Source organism: Herpailurus yagouaroundi, unplaced genomic scaffold (assembly GCF_014898765.1).
Source record: "Herpailurus yagouaroundi ecotype Mexico unplaced genomic scaffold, PumYag 218, whole genome shotgun sequence".
NCBI lineage: Eukaryota > Metazoa > Chordata > Mammalia > Carnivora > Felidae > Herpailurus > Herpailurus yagouaroundi.
In genome coordinates this window covers 4,641,872-4,658,954 of record NW_024412449.1, presented here as the reverse complement: position 1 = coordinate 4,658,954, position 17,083 = coordinate 4,641,872, and the positions used below count along the sequence as shown (strand labels likewise).

Here is a 17,083-nt window from a genome sequence, read left to right as displayed (position 1 = left end):
AAGATGCCAGTGAGACCATTAAGATAGAGATAAGGAATAACACAGCAGAGATAAAGGGTTCAATAAATGAAATGACAGAAATGAAATTCCATTGATGGGATGAACAGCAGGAAAAAGCAGGGGAACAAATCAGTGACCTAGAAGACAAAGTATTGGAAAGCAATGAAGCTGAACAAAAGAAAGAAAGAAAAATTATAGAAACAAGAATAGACTTAGGGAACACAGTGACTCCATCAATTATAATAACATTTGTATTATAGGAGTCCCAGAAGAAGAGAGAAAAGAGGGCAGAAAATTTATTTGAAGAAATAATGGCTTAAAACTTCTTTAATCTGGGGAAGGAAACTGATATCCAGATCCAGAAGGCACAGAGAACCCCTAACAAAAGCAGATCCACACCAAGACATATTGTAATTAAACTGGCAAAATATAATGAGAAGGAAAAAAAAATCTTAAAATCAGCAACAAAAAAGAAAACAGTTACTTAAAAGGGAAAACCCATATGGCTATCAGCATATTTTTCAGCAGAAACCTGGCAAGCCAGAAGGGTCTGGCATGATATATTCAAAGTGCTGGGTGGGAAAGATCTGCAGCCAAGAATACTCTATCCAGCAAGGCTAACATTCAAAATACAAGGAGAAATAAAGAGATTCACAGACAAACTATAATTAAAGTTGTTCATGACCACTAAACTAGCTCTAAAGAAATACTAAAAGGGATTCTATGAGTGGGAGAGAAAGACCAAAAGTGACAGTACAAAAGTAGGAATCACAAAAGCAGTTAAAATAAGTATTTCTATAAAAAATTCAAAGAACTTACAAAATAAAAGGATGTAAAATATGATTCTGTATACCTAAAATGTGGGGAAGACAGGAGTAAACAGTGGGTTCAACCTTAAATGGCCATCAACTTAATATAGACTGTTATGCAAAAGAAGTTATACACAAACGTAATGGTGACCACAAATCAAAAACCGTTAATAAATATTCAAAGAATAAAGAGAAAGAAATCAAAATATATCACTAAAGAAAATCAGCAAATCATGAAAGAGAAAGACAACAAAGGATCAGAGAAATCTTCAGAAACAATCACAAAACAATAAATAAAATGGCAATACAAAACTATCAATAATTATTTTGCATATAAATGGACTAAATGATCCAATCAAAAGACAAAGGGTGACAGAATGGATAAAAAAACAAGATCCATCTATATGCTGCCTACAAGAGACTAATCTTAAACCTAAAGACATCTGCAGATTGAAAGGGAGGGGATGGAGAAACATTTATCATGCCAAGGGATGTCAAATGAAAGCCAGAGTAGCAATACTTATATTGGACAAACTAGACTTTAAAACAAAGACTGTCACAAGAGACAAAGAAGGGCACTATATCATAATAAAGGGGACAATCCAACAAGATGACATAACAGTTGTTGAGGTTGAAGTTTAATTATTTGTACTAAATTATCCTTTGTGAATAAGTTTCTCTATAATATTAATAAAAGAGTCTTGATTAGTGTGGCTTTCATGTACACTAATGTTGAAGGATGCTCTAAGACTGGCAGAGTCAATAACAGAAAGAGGCTTCTGAAAAGAAGGAAAAGAGGAGAAAATGAGGAATAAGCCCAGGAAATCATGGAAAGTTGATTAGAAAACCTGATCAAGAAGCCCCCCCCCCCCCCCCATATGAGGAAGAGAACAAAACTTACACTTATCAAGGCCTGAACCCAGAGGGAAAGGGCAAAAGGGGAAACAATTATGATGAATCACAGCGTCATTATGTTCAGGGAGAGTACCTTCACTGTTGGCACATTCTTTAGTAGAACAGTTCACTTTGTTTCCTCCTATTTGCTCACTACTAGCGATTTTCATGCCTGCCTACCCCACATGATAATCAAGTACTAGATAGCAGAAACCATGTCTTATGCATCACCACAACTCATACAATGCCTAGTACAGGGTTTTACACAAAGGAAGCAGGTGAAATACAATTTTCTACCAGGTGGTTAATGTAACTACATTTGTAAGTAACAATGTTTCTTCAAATCTCCAAACTCCACAGTTGTCTTATATCACTAGTTTAAACAGTGAAGACAAACTAGTATTAATAAAGAATAGTAATTCCAAAGTATTATAATAATTCACAGTTTCTCAGAAGTAGGGGTTTTCCAGGACTAGGAAAAAAGGAGCAACCATCTAAAACTGGAAAGAAACAGTGGGAGAAGCAAGAAGAGGATGTGCTGAGAGGGGAGGAGGAAGGAATGCTAAATTGTCTGAAAGAATAAGAATATGAAGGGAGGAAATAAAAGCAAGACAGTATCGCTCTGGCCATTCTAAAATTCTGCTGTGCTGGAGGCATCTGCTGTAATAAGCACATTCATATCTTTTCCAGGCCAAATCTGGATTCAGCCCACTGTTGATGCCTGTCTTCACTCTCTCTGCTAATTTATTTTTAAGCTAAGTATTTTATTTTACAGGAAAAAAAAAAAAAGATGAAAAAAGATCCTTTGTCACCCCCTCTCCCATTTTTTTGTCAAAAATGTAATCCTTTGAGACCTGTTGTAGGAAATTCAATGTATCCAGACCATGAAGTTTAAGAAAAAAAAAATTCTTTTCCTATTTTGTAGATTTTTAAGAACCTCTCTTGTCAAGTATTTACCAACAGAGGGGAAAAAAAGGACTGATGAAATATCTATTTTTTTATATTATTATAAGATTTTTTCTAGCAATAATCTTAATACCATGAATGTGGGTTCATCAGTTAGAATGATCTATAAGCTGTCATATCTATAGTGGGGTAAGTAGGGTCCCTATTAATGATTAGTTATTCAAGTAACTTCTAAATCATCAGAGAAGTACAAAAGTGATTCTGGTATGATTTTGAGTACTTAGTATGTTTTCTATTAGAAATATGTGGAAATTAGAGATTTACATATAATGACACATGACAGTTATTTACTAACCATAGCATACAATTAATCAACATTTCCTGACTTTGCCCCCTCTAAGCCCAAGCTTAATGAAGTATCCTTGCCAGATATATGGATGACCCTGATTGGAGAAATGAGGGGACAGGAGTGATGTCAATTCAGTACCTCTAAGCAAAAAAGATGAGAAGTTCCTAGAATTATGCTTTATAAATTGGAACTCACTTGGGGAATCTTATTGTAGTTAAGGAATATGAACTCTGGAGTCAGAATGAACTGAGTTTGAATCCTGGCTCCTCTACTTACAAGCTAAGTGGTATAGATTCCTTCATCTTGAAATGGGAATAGTATTCATTGATCTGGATTAGGTACTGCATGTCAAATGTAGCATCTTATACTAGGTAGTCAGAATTAGCTGTTATTATTATTGCTGTCACCTTCCTCTGGATTTATGTTCTTTGCCATGTTCTATTTAATGCATAGGCTTACACAAGAAATATCAGGTATTATGCTAAGTGAAATAAGCCAGTCAGAGAAAGACAGATGTCATATGTTTTCATTCATATGTAGAATTCGAGAAACTTAACAGAAGACCATGGGGAAAGGGAAGAGGAAAAAATAGTTTCAAACAGAGAGGGAGCAAACCATAAGAAACTCTTACACAAAGAACAAACTGAGGGTTTATTGGGGGAGGGAAAAGGGGGAAATGGGTCATGGGCATTGAGGGCACTTGCTGGGATGAGCACTGGGCATTGTATGTAAGCGATGAATCACGGGAATCTACTCCCGAAGCCAAGAGCACACTATATACACTGTATGTTAGCTAACTTGACAATAAATTATATTTTAAAAAAGAAAAAGAAGAAATATTAGGTTTTGGATGCCTGGGTGGCTCAGTGCATCCTAACTCTTGATTTCAGCTCAGGTCATGGTTCCTGAGATAGAGCCCCATGTCAGGCTCTATGCTGACCATTGCAGAGCCTGCTTGGGATTCTCTCTCCCTCTCTCTCTCTGCCTCTCCCCTCCCATCATGAGTGCTCTCTCTCTTTCTCTTGCTCTCTCTCAGAGTAAAGAAACTTAAAAAAAGTGAAATATCAGGTTTTGACAGGAATGACTCAGATTTTAGTTAACTCATTTTGGGGGGCAGGGGTTGGGAGAAGAAATACTTCTATTTGGTGGCAGAAACATCATCACTCAGGAGATGGCTCCGGCCATTCTGTGCTTCTCTGTGCTTCAACGTTCACAGTTTCTCTGACTGATTAGGTAAGCTAGGTTTACACAAGTAACTTTTTTTAGGTAGTGCTCAACAGATTTTCCTATCACATCACCCTGAATTTACCTCCCTGCCTTCAGCTTTTATATTTTGAAGTAGAAATAATACCTAGATCTCAAATTTATATATAATCAGATAAGTTAAGTGGATGTTCATTTAGAATATATAAGGAAAAGTTACAATCTATCAACAAAAAACCTAAGCAGCTATAAAATTATGTCTTACATCTCACATTTTTTCTGATGTATTTATTAAAAGAGAATTAATTTAATCATACCTTACATCTTGAATTAGATACAATTTGAAACAATACAGAAGGTGACCTAAGTACTCTGGGTATGGAGAATTCTTAATTAATAATTAACAGTCCTAAAGAAATCTTCTAACAACATGGGCAAACTTCAAATACGTTATAGTCAGTAAGAGAAGCCAGACATAAAGGAACATGTATGATTACGTTTATATGAAATGTACAAAAAAGACAAATATATAGAACAGAAGGTATGTTAGTGGCTGCCTGGGAATGAGAAGTGGCTGCAAATGGACAGGAGGTTTCTTTTGAAATGATGGAAATATTCTAAAATTATATGGTGTGATAGTTGTACAAATCTGTAAATATACTAAAAATTGTTAAAATATACACTTAAAATGAGTGAATTTTATGGTATATAAATTATACCTCAACAAACCTGTTAGTAAATATGAACCTTCCATGTGGCTGGATGCTAGGGAAGATATTCTTTACATGTTGAATGAAATAAGAATTTTAAAGAGGGCATAAATCTACTTCTATTGGGAATGAGAGACCGAATAATGCTCTTATAAAGTAAGACCTATCTTGATCAATAAGTCATACTCAAAGTGCCATCTGTATATGGGAGATCTCTGGAATTTGATAAGGCATCACTTCAGGGGGCTTGAATTTAAGATAAACAGGGTATTTCTATTCCTCCCCAGGGTAAACACAAACTACAATGAGTACCAGGGAAGAAAGCGTCAGTTCTTCTCGGAGTCATTTTGAGCATCAGTAACCAACCGATACACCTCAAAGAAGTAAAAAGAAGGGATCTGTCATGGTTTAATAGATTCTAGGGCAGTCTCTAGTTTACCTGGGTGATTAAGAACTACAATAGGGTAACTCTAAGATACATGGATCACGGAGGAGAGGGCATTACACAGTGGCTCACGATAAAGGGCTTTCACTATTGCTCACTATCAATTGGGAAAGAGTGATACAAGGGTATCCTATTTTAGTTCTACTTCTGCTCTGTTGGGTTTTAGCTTACTCTTTAATTCTTTTTATTCCCAAAAAAAAAAAAATGACATTTAGACAGGAACCCCTGCTTCTGGTTCTTACTTTAACAATCATGATTTTTTTTAATAAAAAGGACCAAATAAGTAAACCAAGTATAGCCCAATGTTATTCAGTAACTGTGAAATGTTCCTGTGTTCATAGCTGATTAATGAATATGAACGGCCTTTAGACAATATGTTTCTTCAGGGTGAGGACCATGTGCTATTCACCTGCAATTCTGCAATAAATGCAAGCACAGGGCTTGCCACACCTACTAACTGTCTGCCGAACTGAGAATGAAAGCATCACATAAATGCTAAACATAGTACAAATGTAAATGATTACATTATTTTTCACCATTAAAGTGATCCTTAACAACTTAAACCTGGCTGTTAAAGTACCACCTTGAAGAAAGGCTTCATAAGTTAAAGAAGCATGAGTTACATACAACTCATTAAAGGTAGAGAAAAGTGAGAGAACTGTAAGGGGGAAAAAAACCCCTAAATGTGTGGTGATTGTAGCATAAAAAATTCCCAAGGATCTAAGATAATGTTACAAGTAAAACATCATGGGATATTTTTACACAAAGTAAAGCTCTAAAAGATAAACATCATATTTCATCTGAGTCAATGAAATATTTTGCTCTTATGCTTAAGGTAAATACACATACACATAATCTTTTCATTAAGAAGAAAAAATATAGGTAGTCATCTCCAAATAATTAGGTAGTAGTGTTATATACCTAATTATAATTAGGTATATGGAAAGATCTCCAAGATATGTTACTAAGTGAAAAAGGCAAGGTGAGAAAACACTGAATAGTTTGATTAGTTTCAAAGAGGTGATTTTATCTGTATTCTATCTGCTGGCAATAATGCATGACTTTTTTTAACCAAGAAGTCAACTGTTAGAGGATATGGGGTAGAGGTGGGAAAGGCAGCTTTTGTTTTGCATTTTATGTTTCTACAGTATCTGAATTTTCTAACCACAGCTATATATTTTATTTAAGGAAATGGCCATCCAGTTGATGGAACTGTGGACCAGTTTGATTTCTTGCTTATTATTTATTGTATTAGAAAGACTAATATAAACTCCTAGTGGCATGTCAATGGTTCACTCATGTGGCTGCCCATGTTGTTGCCTGCCATAGTAACTTTGTATATTGAGATGTTCAATAAACTTCTGTTGCATTGAAAAAAAAAAGACTAATAAATATCATTAAAAATATTTTCAAAGTAAGTTTAAGTAAGACAAACAGCTGAGTCCATTCTCTGAAGCATGATGAACAAGGCTCAGGAGTTTATATTGGTTGAACAGTTTGAGCATGGCTCATTTGCAATCTGTGGCCAGAATAATGCAATTTATATCTATAGAATTTTCCTGAATTATGCACCAGAAATAATTTCCCGTAAGTCAAAAATTTATAAAGTATCTAAGAACTGGTATGATCCACCCTCTGTGTCAGTTATCAATGCAATATCTCTTTCCTCCAAATCTACCTTTCTTTGCCCTGTTGTGTGGCATTGGCACTGGACTTGTAAACATTTCTCCTTTACCATCTGGCACAAAATTAAGTTTTGTCAGCACAGGGTGCTGAAGGGATACTGCAGTAGAAAGTAGTTTCTTTTCCTGGTTCTGGTGTGCTTTGTGCTTTAGTTCCTATGGCATGTACCTGCTATGGTGTGTGGGACACCCTGAAGCGCCTACCATGTGTGATGTTTCAGTGGTACTCCAGATGGTGGCTTCACTTCCTGTCAAGTTTCACTGGCACTCTAGTGAGAGGGATTCCCAGAAAGTCTTGCCAGAACCCCAGCAGGTAGTTTCCTGCTTACCAGCTCTGGTCTGTGGCACCTCAGTGAATTTCTATGCTATCCAGTGGCCAAATCAACACCTCTCCAACAAGGTCTGAATCACAAGTCTTGTTGGGGAGGAGCCCTCTTCCAAGTTTTCTCTTTTCTTGGGTACTCTGCTTGAGCCCAAGAGATAGTAGCTGCTCCCTATATCTGATATTCCTGTGTTGTTTAAAATTCTCTTTACTTCTTGGCAGTTAATCCCCTGTTACTACTTAATAACTTGTTAAACTTTTCCTGCTCATATTATTGGTGTGGTCACTGGCTCCTAATCCATGCCCAAACTAAAGCAAATCAAACCAAGCCAACAACAAAGAATTAAACCCATAAACCCACCCCTAAAACATAAATTTGAATTACTAAGTTTGATAACACAAACTTGATAAATAGTATGACATTTAGCCCAACTTATTAGCTAATTAAAAACTCTCACAAAACTAAAACCAGTGTGATGGTTTTGCACTGTGTAAAATAAGCTAAGCTAAGACATTTCTCAGAAATGTCTTTCTGTTCCAGGGTTAGGATTGGCCACAAGAGAAATTTCTCTAACATTTGGACAAAAATGAAGCAGCAGTCATTATACTCTGAAGGCAATATAGGATGCTATATCCTGCTACAGCTCATATACTTTGTCCCTGATCTGCTGACTCATGTTGATATGGGGAAGGGACTGAGCTCACAGTTCCTCCGTTTCCTGCCACATCTCCTTCAGCTTCTCCTAGCCTGGGGCCAGGTGCATGTGCAGCTCTATGGCCAACAGTGCTGTTTCTTTTGCAGGTCATCTGTATCGCTGAGGTTTGAAGAAGTGAGAGGTATACACAGATTCCAATTTGTCCTTGTTCTTCCCTGTGTTGTGACCTACAGAAACTTCAGGCCTATGGGCAAAGCCTAATTCAAAGTCTTCCACAAACTTTCCCTTTGTTTCTATAACAAAATAAGGGTTGGTCCCTTATAAATTCCTTAATTATATCATTCTTGGTGCTTCTGCTATCATGATCAAACCCTAATACTGCAAAATGGTTAAATAATTCTGCTTAAAAATCATAAGCAATGGGTCATTTGAGGAATTGAGTTTCATTTGTCAATTCTTATTTTCTCTAATATTTAAGTTTAAAAATATCTTAAATGTTGAAGGTAGGAAAGATTTAAAGAGCCATTTTCTTTAAAAATTTTTTTTAATGTTTGTTTTTCTGAGAGAGAGAGTGAGCAAATGTGGGAGTGGGGGGTGGGGTGGGACACAGAGAGAGAAGGAGACACAGAATCCAAAGGAGGCTCCAGGCTCTGAGCTGTCAGCACAGAACCTGATGCAGGGCTTGAACTCACAAAGTGCAAGATCATGACCTGAGCTGAAGTTAGAAGCTCAACCAACTGAACCAGCCAGATGCCCCTAAAAAATGCCATTTTCTTTAACAAATGCCATGTGAGGCCCTACATAAAGGCTAGTTAGACAGAGGACTGAGTTTTCTGGCTGCTCTGAGATATAGACACACCTTTCCTAGGTAGCTTAGGATCCAGGACAGCCTGGCCTATTTTTGTAACAGTGTTCTCCATGCTAGCAGCAGAATGAGATGAAGCGTGAGGGAGTTAAGAGAAGGCTGGTATGTATTCATTGAAGGAAAACTGGAATGGGCCTGGAGGTAGGGGTTAAGCTGGGGAGGGAAGACCAAAAGATGATGCTCAAGCTCCAGCCATTAGTTTCTAAACCTAAAATTCATTTGTTTGGTATTTTTGAGATTTGTCTTTGTTTCCTGAGCATGTTCAGTATGACCTGCTAGTTCTCAGAAGTGTGAACATCATAATTCCCCTTTTTGTTTTAAAAGAAGAAGGGACAATAAGTCGGAAGAAAGAGGGATATGCAGTGACACAGCAGCAGAGAAAGAGTTCCTGATTATGGAGAACCTTTAAAGGTTAAGACCTTTAACTCAGAGACTGTGGACAGACTGAAGTTAAAAAAAAAAAAAAAACCTGGCCTTATCAATAAATATTTATAAGACAATATCCTAGCCTCATGAAATTTACTTTCTGCAGTAGGGAATAATACTCATATGTAAACAAACGAATGCATAATATAATTTCAGGTATTTCAGGTACAAATTCAGCTATAAAGAAAAATAAAGCAGGGCTGGAATGGCGGGATTCTTAGGAGATGATTTATTATTATATATTAAATTTTCTACACATAGTACAGTTGGTCCTTGGACAATGTGGGGGTTGGGGCATTGACCCCTGTGCAGTCAAAAATCCACACATAACTGTTACTCCCCCAAAACTTAGCTACTAATAGCCTAGTGTTGACTGGAAGCATTACAACACAAAGTTGATTAACACATATTTTGTATGTTATATGTATTGTATACTGTATGCTTACAGTAAACTAGAGAAAATACTATTTAGAAAATCATAAGGATGAGAAAATACATTTACAGTACTGTACTGCACATGTAATCCACAAATAAGTGGACCCGTGTAGTTCAAATCTGTGTTGTTCAAGGGTCAACTGTATGCAATAAATGTTATAATAAATATTGCTACAGATATATGTTAGACATACCGGGGGACAAGATTCATGTAGTTTTATGATAAATCAAACTACATACGTTTATATGAATCATAATGAGCTTATGTATAGACCAATGAAACTTACCCTGTAGAAAGCACTGGTCAAAGGGAGTAATGCTGCAGCAATGTTATATTCTTCTAAACTTGAACAATCCTTAAACAAAACAAAGAGAAATGAGCATTATTAGGACATTTACCAGAAATCACAAATATATGGAAACAAAAATCTAGGACACATTGTTTGCTGTCTTAAGGGGTTTTTACTTTTGTTCCAAATTGTCACTAAGTCTTGCTTAGGTAAATTTGAAAAAACAAAACAAAACAAAACTGTCCTTGAAGCACATTATTTTATTTTATTATTTTATTTTATTTTATTATATTATATTTTATTTTATTTTAATTATTTTATCTTATTTTATTTTATTTTATTTTTAATATATGAAATTTATTGTTAAATTGGTTTCTATACAACACCCAGTGCTCATCCCAAAAGATGCCTTCTTCAATGCCCATCACCTACCCTTCCCTCCCTCCCCCCCCCCCCCTCAACCCTCAGTTTGTTCTCAGTTTTTAAGAGTCTCTTATGCTTTGGCTCTCTCCCACTCTAACCTCTTTTTTTTTTTTTTCCTTCCCCTCCCCCATGGGTTTCTGTTAAGTTTCTCAGGATCCAGATAAGAGTGAAAACATATGGTATCTGTCTTTCTCTGTATGGCTTATTTCACTTAGCATCACACTCTCCAGTTCCATCCACGTTGCTACAAAGGGCTATATTTCATTCTTTCTCATTGGCACATAGTACTCCATTGTGTATATAAACCACAATTTCTTTATCCATTCATCAGTTGATGGACATTTAGGCTCTTTCCACAATTTGGCTATTGTTGAGAGTGCTGCTATAAACATTGGGGTACAATTGCCCCTATGCATCAGTACTCCTGTATCCGAAGCACATTATTTTAGAAACAAGACAAAAAAAATTTGGGAAAATTTTTTTTAAGTTTTTATTTAAATTCCATTTAGTTAATACACAGCATAATAATAGTTTCAGGTGTAGAATTTAGTGATTCATCACTTATATACAACACCCAGTGCTCATCACAAGTGCAGTCCTTAATCCCCATCACCTATCTCACCCATTCCCCCCCCCCCCCCACCAACCTACCTCCCCTCTGGTGACCATTAGTTTGTTCTCTGTAGTTTCTGTTTTTCTAAGAGTCTGTTTCTTGGTTTGCCTTCCTCTCTCTCTTTTTTTTTCTCTTTGTTTTGTTTCTTAAATTCCACATATAAGTGATATGATATGGTATTTTTCTCTGACTTATTTCACTTAGCAGAATACTCTTTAGTTCCATTCATATCCTTGCAAATGGCAAGATTTCATTCTTTCTGATGGCTAATATTCCAATGTATATATGTACATATATACACATCACTTTCTCTTTATCCATTCATCAGTAGATTAGACCTCTGGGATCTTTCCATAGTTTGGCTATTGTAGATAATGGTATAAACATCAGGGTGAATGTATCCCTTTGAATTAGTATTTTTGTATTTTTGGGGTAAATACCTATTAGTGCAATTGCTGGATCCTAGTGTAAGTCATATTTTTTAACTTTTTGAGGAAACTCCATACTGTTTTCCAGAGTGGAGGCACCAGTTTGCATTCACACCAACAGTGCAAGGGGGTTCCCCTTTCTCCACATTCTTGCCAGCACCTGTTGTTTCTTGTGGTTTTGATTTTAGCTATTGTGATAGATGTGAGGTGATATCTCATTGTAGTTTTGATTTACATTTCCCTGATGATAAGTGATATTGAGCATCTTTTCACATGTTTGTTGGTCATCTGTATGTCTTTTGGAGAAATGTCCGTTCATGTCTTCTGACCATTTTTTAGCTGGGTTATTCATTTTCTGGGTGTTGATTTTTATAAGACTTTGGTATATTTTGGATACTAACCCTTGATCCGATATGTCATTTGCAAATATCTTCTCTCATTCTGTAGCTGCCTTTTAGTTTTGTTGACTGTTTCCTTTGCTGTGCAGAAGCATTTTATTTTGATGAAGTTCCAATAGTTTATTTTTGCTTTTTGTTTCCCTTGCCTCGAGACATATCTAGTGAGAAGTTGCTACAGTTGATGTCAAAGAGGTTACTGCCTCTCTTCTTCTCTAGGAGTTTCTGGTTTCAAATCTGACGTTTAGGTTTTTAATCTGTTTTGAATATATTTTTGTGTATGATGTGAGAAAGTGGTCTAATTTCGTTCTTTTGCATGTTATTGTTTCGTTTTCCCAACTGAACAGTTTTCCCAACACTATTTGTTGAAGAGACTTTTTTTTCCATTGGATATTCTTTCACGTTTTGTCAAATGTTAATTGACTGTATAGTTGTGGGTCAACTTCCGGATTTTCTGTTCTGTTCTATTTATCTATGTGTCTATTTTTGTTCCAGTACCATATTGTTTTAATCACTACAACTTTGTTTTTTTTATTTTTTTTTATTTATTATTATTTTTTTTTAAATTTTTTTTTTCAACATTTATTTATTTTTGGGACAGAGAGAGACAGAGCATGAACGGGGGAGGGGCAGAGAGAGAGGGAGACACAGAATCCGAAACAGGCTCCAGGCTCCGAGCCATCAGCCCAGAGCCCGACGCGGGGCTCGAACTCACGGACCGCGAGATCGTGACCTGGCTGAAGTCGGACGCTTAACCGACTGCGCCACCCAGGCGCCCCTAATCACTACAACTTTGTACTATAGCTTGAAGTCCAGAATTCTGATGCCTCCAGCTTTGCTCTTCTTCTTTAAGGTTGCTTTGTGGTTCCATACAAATTTTAGGATTATTTGTTCTAGCTCTGTGAAAAATGCTGTTGGTATTTTGATAGGGGTTGCATTAAATGTGTAGATTGCTTTAAGTAGTATAGACTTTTTTTTTTTTTTTTAACGTTTATTTATTTTTGAGACAGAGCATGAATGGGGCAGGGTCAGAAAGAGAGGGAAACACAGAATCCAAAACAGGCTCCAGGCTCTGAGCTGTCAGCACAGAGTCCGAAGCGGGGCTTGAACTCACGGACTGTGAGACCATGACCTGGGCCCAAGTCAGGTGCCCAACTGACTGAGCCACCCAGGCACCCCAAGTGGTATAGACATTTTAACAATCTTTGTTCTTCCAATCCATGAACATGCAATGTTTTTCCATTTCTTCGTGTCATGTTCAACTTCTTTCATCAGTGTTTAATACTTTTCAGAGTACAGGTCTTACCTCTTTGGTTAGATTTCTTCCGAGTTATCTTACTGTTTTTGGTACAATTGCAAATGGGATTGATTCCTTGATTTCTTTTTCTGCTGCTTCATTACTGGTGTATAGAAATGCAACAGATTTCTATGTTGATTTTGCATCCTGGGACTTTATTGAATTTGTGTATCAGTTCTAGCAGTTTTTTGGTGGAAAATTTCAGGTATTTTATATAGAGTATCATGTTGTCTGCAAATAGGGAAAGTTTTTTACTTCTTCCTTGCCAGTTTGGATGCCTTTTATTTCTTTTTGTTGTCTGACTGATATGGCTTGGACTTCTAGTACTACGTTAAATAAAAGTGATGAGAGTGGACATCCCTGTCTTGTTCCTGACCATACCGGAAAAGCTCCCAGTTTTTCCCCACTGAGGATGACATTAACTGTGGATTTTTCATATATGCCCTTCATTATGTTGAGGTATGTTCCCTCTAAACCTACTTTTTTGAGTTTTTATCATGAATGGATGTTGTAATTTGTCAAATGTTTTTTTCATCTATTGAAATGATCAAATGCTTCTTATCCTTTCTATGATTAATATTAATATCACATTTATATGCAAATATTGACTCACCCTTGCAGCCCAGGAATAAATCCCACTTGATTGTGGTGAATGATTTTTTTAATGTACTGTTAGATTCGGCTTGCTAGTATTTTATTGAGAATTTCTGCATCCATGTTCATCAGGGATATTGGCCTGTAGTTCTCTTTTTTAGTGAAGTCTTTGTCTGGTTTTAGTAATGCTGGTCTCATAGAATGAATGTAGAAGTTTTCCTTCCTCTTCTATTTTTTGGAATAGTTTGAGAAGAATAAGTATTAACTCTTCTTTTTTCTTTTTTATTTTTTATAAGTTTATTTATTTTGAGAGACAGAGAGAGAACAAGCTGGGGAGGGGCAGAGAGAGAAAGACAGAGGATCAGAAGCAGGCTCTGTGCTGACAGTAGCAAGCCTGATGTGGGGCTCGAACTCACAAACGATATGTTACCATAATGCCATATGTTTGCACTCATTTGTGGAATTTAAGAAACAAAACAGATGAATATACAGGAAAGGGAAGAAAAGAAAAAAAGAGAGAGGGAAACAAACCATAAGAGACTCTTACAGACAGAGAAAAAACTGAGGGTTGATGTAGGGAGGTGGGTGGGGGATGGGTTAGATGGGTGATGGGTATTAGGAGGGCTCTTGTTATGATGGATACTGGGTGTTATATATAAGTGAGGAATTAATTTATGTGAACTAACTGGAATTTAAATAAAAATTTGAAAAGAAAAAATATTATTGCCAAGGAATATAGAATGGGTTACCACTTCCAATCTAATGGAGAAAAAAAATGGAGAGGAAAACAAAAATTTTTAACTCAAAGGAAAGCAAGAAAGAGGAAAAGAACCCCCCCAAGGAGAAACAATGAGAAAATAATAAGATGGTATAAATAAATAAAATTATAATAGCAGAAATGAACCAAATATTCTGGCTAAAAGGCAAAGATTATCACTGAATAAAAAATTAGATTCCATATATTTTTTGTTTAAAAAGGATATATCTGTAACTCAAGAATACACAAAGGTTAAAAGAATGGGAAAGGATTTACCAAGCAAATACCAACAGAAGGTGAAATACCTATATTAACAATCATATAAAATAATCTTAAGGAAAAAGGCATTACAAGAAATAAAAAGAAGCATTATATAAAATAGCTCAATTTATCACAAATATATAACAATTTTAAATGTGTTTAAACTTAATTAACTTAGCCTTCAACTGAAAACATTAAAGCAAAAACTGACAGACATATAAAAAATACAGATAAATTCACAATTGCATTGAAAGATTTTAATATACCACTTCAGTATTTAATACCCCAAGCAGGTAGAAAAATCAGTATGGAAGATTTTTAAAAAGTTAGAGCTAATGGATAGAACACTATAGAACACTACTTGATCTGTTTATACTCTAACCCTGTTCAGATGGGTTTAGAAAACTTGACTTTATACTTGGCCATAAAAGAACTCTCAGTAAATTTCAAAAGATTAATAACAACATATAGATATGGTTGTCAGACCACAATGTATTTAAGTTAAAAACCAGTAATATAAGTAAAATACTTAACATTGTACCTGGCACATAGCAAATATTACACACACACACACACATATTTTTTATTATCGCTGAGGTTAGGATATACTTAGCATAGCATACTATACTGTAATTATCTATTTACTTTTCTGTCTCCTTACTAAACTATTAGCTCGATAGCAGTATTATTATAGCAGTGAATAAGAAGCAGTATCAATGTCTATGGAAAGCTGATGAATGATTTATATCTTTTTCAGACACTCACAAAGCAGAAAGATCAGTAGAAACAAATTATCTTGCTAAGTCTTAGATTTCCAGAATGAGTGTTTAGAGTCGTTAGCAGGATATTCCTTGGGATAACAATTTGCATTCATTCAACAAATATTATCTACTATATGGAAGGCACTTCATAGTCAATGAACTCAGGAAACTACTCCAAAAGGGAAAACAGATGACAAATAACACATTTTATAGGGATGAGATGAATCCATGGTTGAATGGAACACATCCTTAAAATATGAGGGACAACCATATTCACACATGATGTGTCTTTGGAAATGATTGCTGGAGTTAGGTTACTGGTTGGATAGATCTTAACTTAGATCAAGTGATCTTTGGTTTTAAATTCTGGAACATGAAGTTTAGATATAAAAAGAGTGACTAATAGAGCTATTTAAGTAACATCTCTCAGGTATACTAGTAGAAAAGAGTATGTGCTAGAAAGGAGAGAGGAAGAAAAGGAAGAGAAGAGAGGAGTAAGGAGGAGAGAGAGAGAGAGACAAGGAAGGAGTAAGGGAAGGAGGGAAGAGGGGAAGAATGAGGAATACCAATCAATCAGAACTCATTTCAAAAATATTATATAATCAACTGAGAGATGATTTTGAAGGCAGTCATTACCTTGGAGGCACATTTAGGTTTTTATTTTAAGATATAGTCAGGTTGGGAAAACTAAATATCTACAGGCAGAAGAATAAAACCGGACCCCTACCTTATATTATACACAAAAATCAACTCAAAATGGATTAAAGACTTGAACATAAGCCCTGAAACTATAAAAGTGCTAGGGAGAAAACAAGGAACTCATACAACTCAATAGCAAAACAAACAAACAAACAAAAAACCCCCCAAAACGCTAAAAAAGCCCCGCAACCCAATTAAAAATTTGCAAAGGAACAGAATAGACATTTTTCTAAAGAAGACATCCAAATGGCCAATGGGTACATAAAAAGGTATTCAACATGGTTAATCATCAGGGAAATGCATATCAAAACCACAATGAAATATCACTTTATCCCTGTTAGAATGGCTATTATCAAAAAGACAAGTTGGACGCCTAGATGGCTCAGTCAGTTAAAATGTCCAACTCTTGATTTAGGCTCAGGCCATGACCTCATGGCTGTGGGATGGGGGCCCACGTTGGGCTCTGCAGTGAGCATGGAGTCTGCTTGGGAATCTCTCTTTCTCTCTCTTTCTGCCCCTTCCCCACTCACACACTCTTTCTCTAAATAAACAAACATTTAAAAAATAATGCTAAAAAAAAGACAAGTAATTATGGGTGCTGGTGAGTATGTGGAATATATTGGTGGGAATATAAATTGGGACAGCTACTATGGAAAACAGTAAGGAGGTTCCTCAAGAAATTAAAAATGTAAGTACCATATGATTCAGCAATCCCACTTCTGGGTATATACTTGAAAGAAATGAAATCCTTATCTTGAAAAGATTATCTGTATTCCCATGTTCACTGCAGCATTACTCACAATAACCATGGTATGCAAACAACCTAAGTGTCCACCAATGGATGACTAGATAAAGAAAATGGG

The 17,083-nt window shown here is 35.9% G+C and overlaps 1 protein-coding gene across 7 annotated transcripts in view; it reads right to left on the bottom strand.

The window, feature by feature from the left end:
• The window catches only part of SBF2 (SET binding factor 2), a 448,047-nt gene that overhangs the window by 124,225 nt on the left and 306,739 nt on the right, over positions 1 to 17,083 (bottom strand). For all 7 annotated transcript variants that reach the window (XM_040456902.1, XM_040456904.1, XM_040456906.1 and 4 more), the window contains exon 17: positions 9,990 to 10,058. In XM_040456902.1, the coding sequence (XP_040312836.1) occupies positions 9,990 to 10,058 (69 nt within the window). The remainder of the gene's footprint in view (positions 1 to 9,989; positions 10,059 to 17,083) is intronic.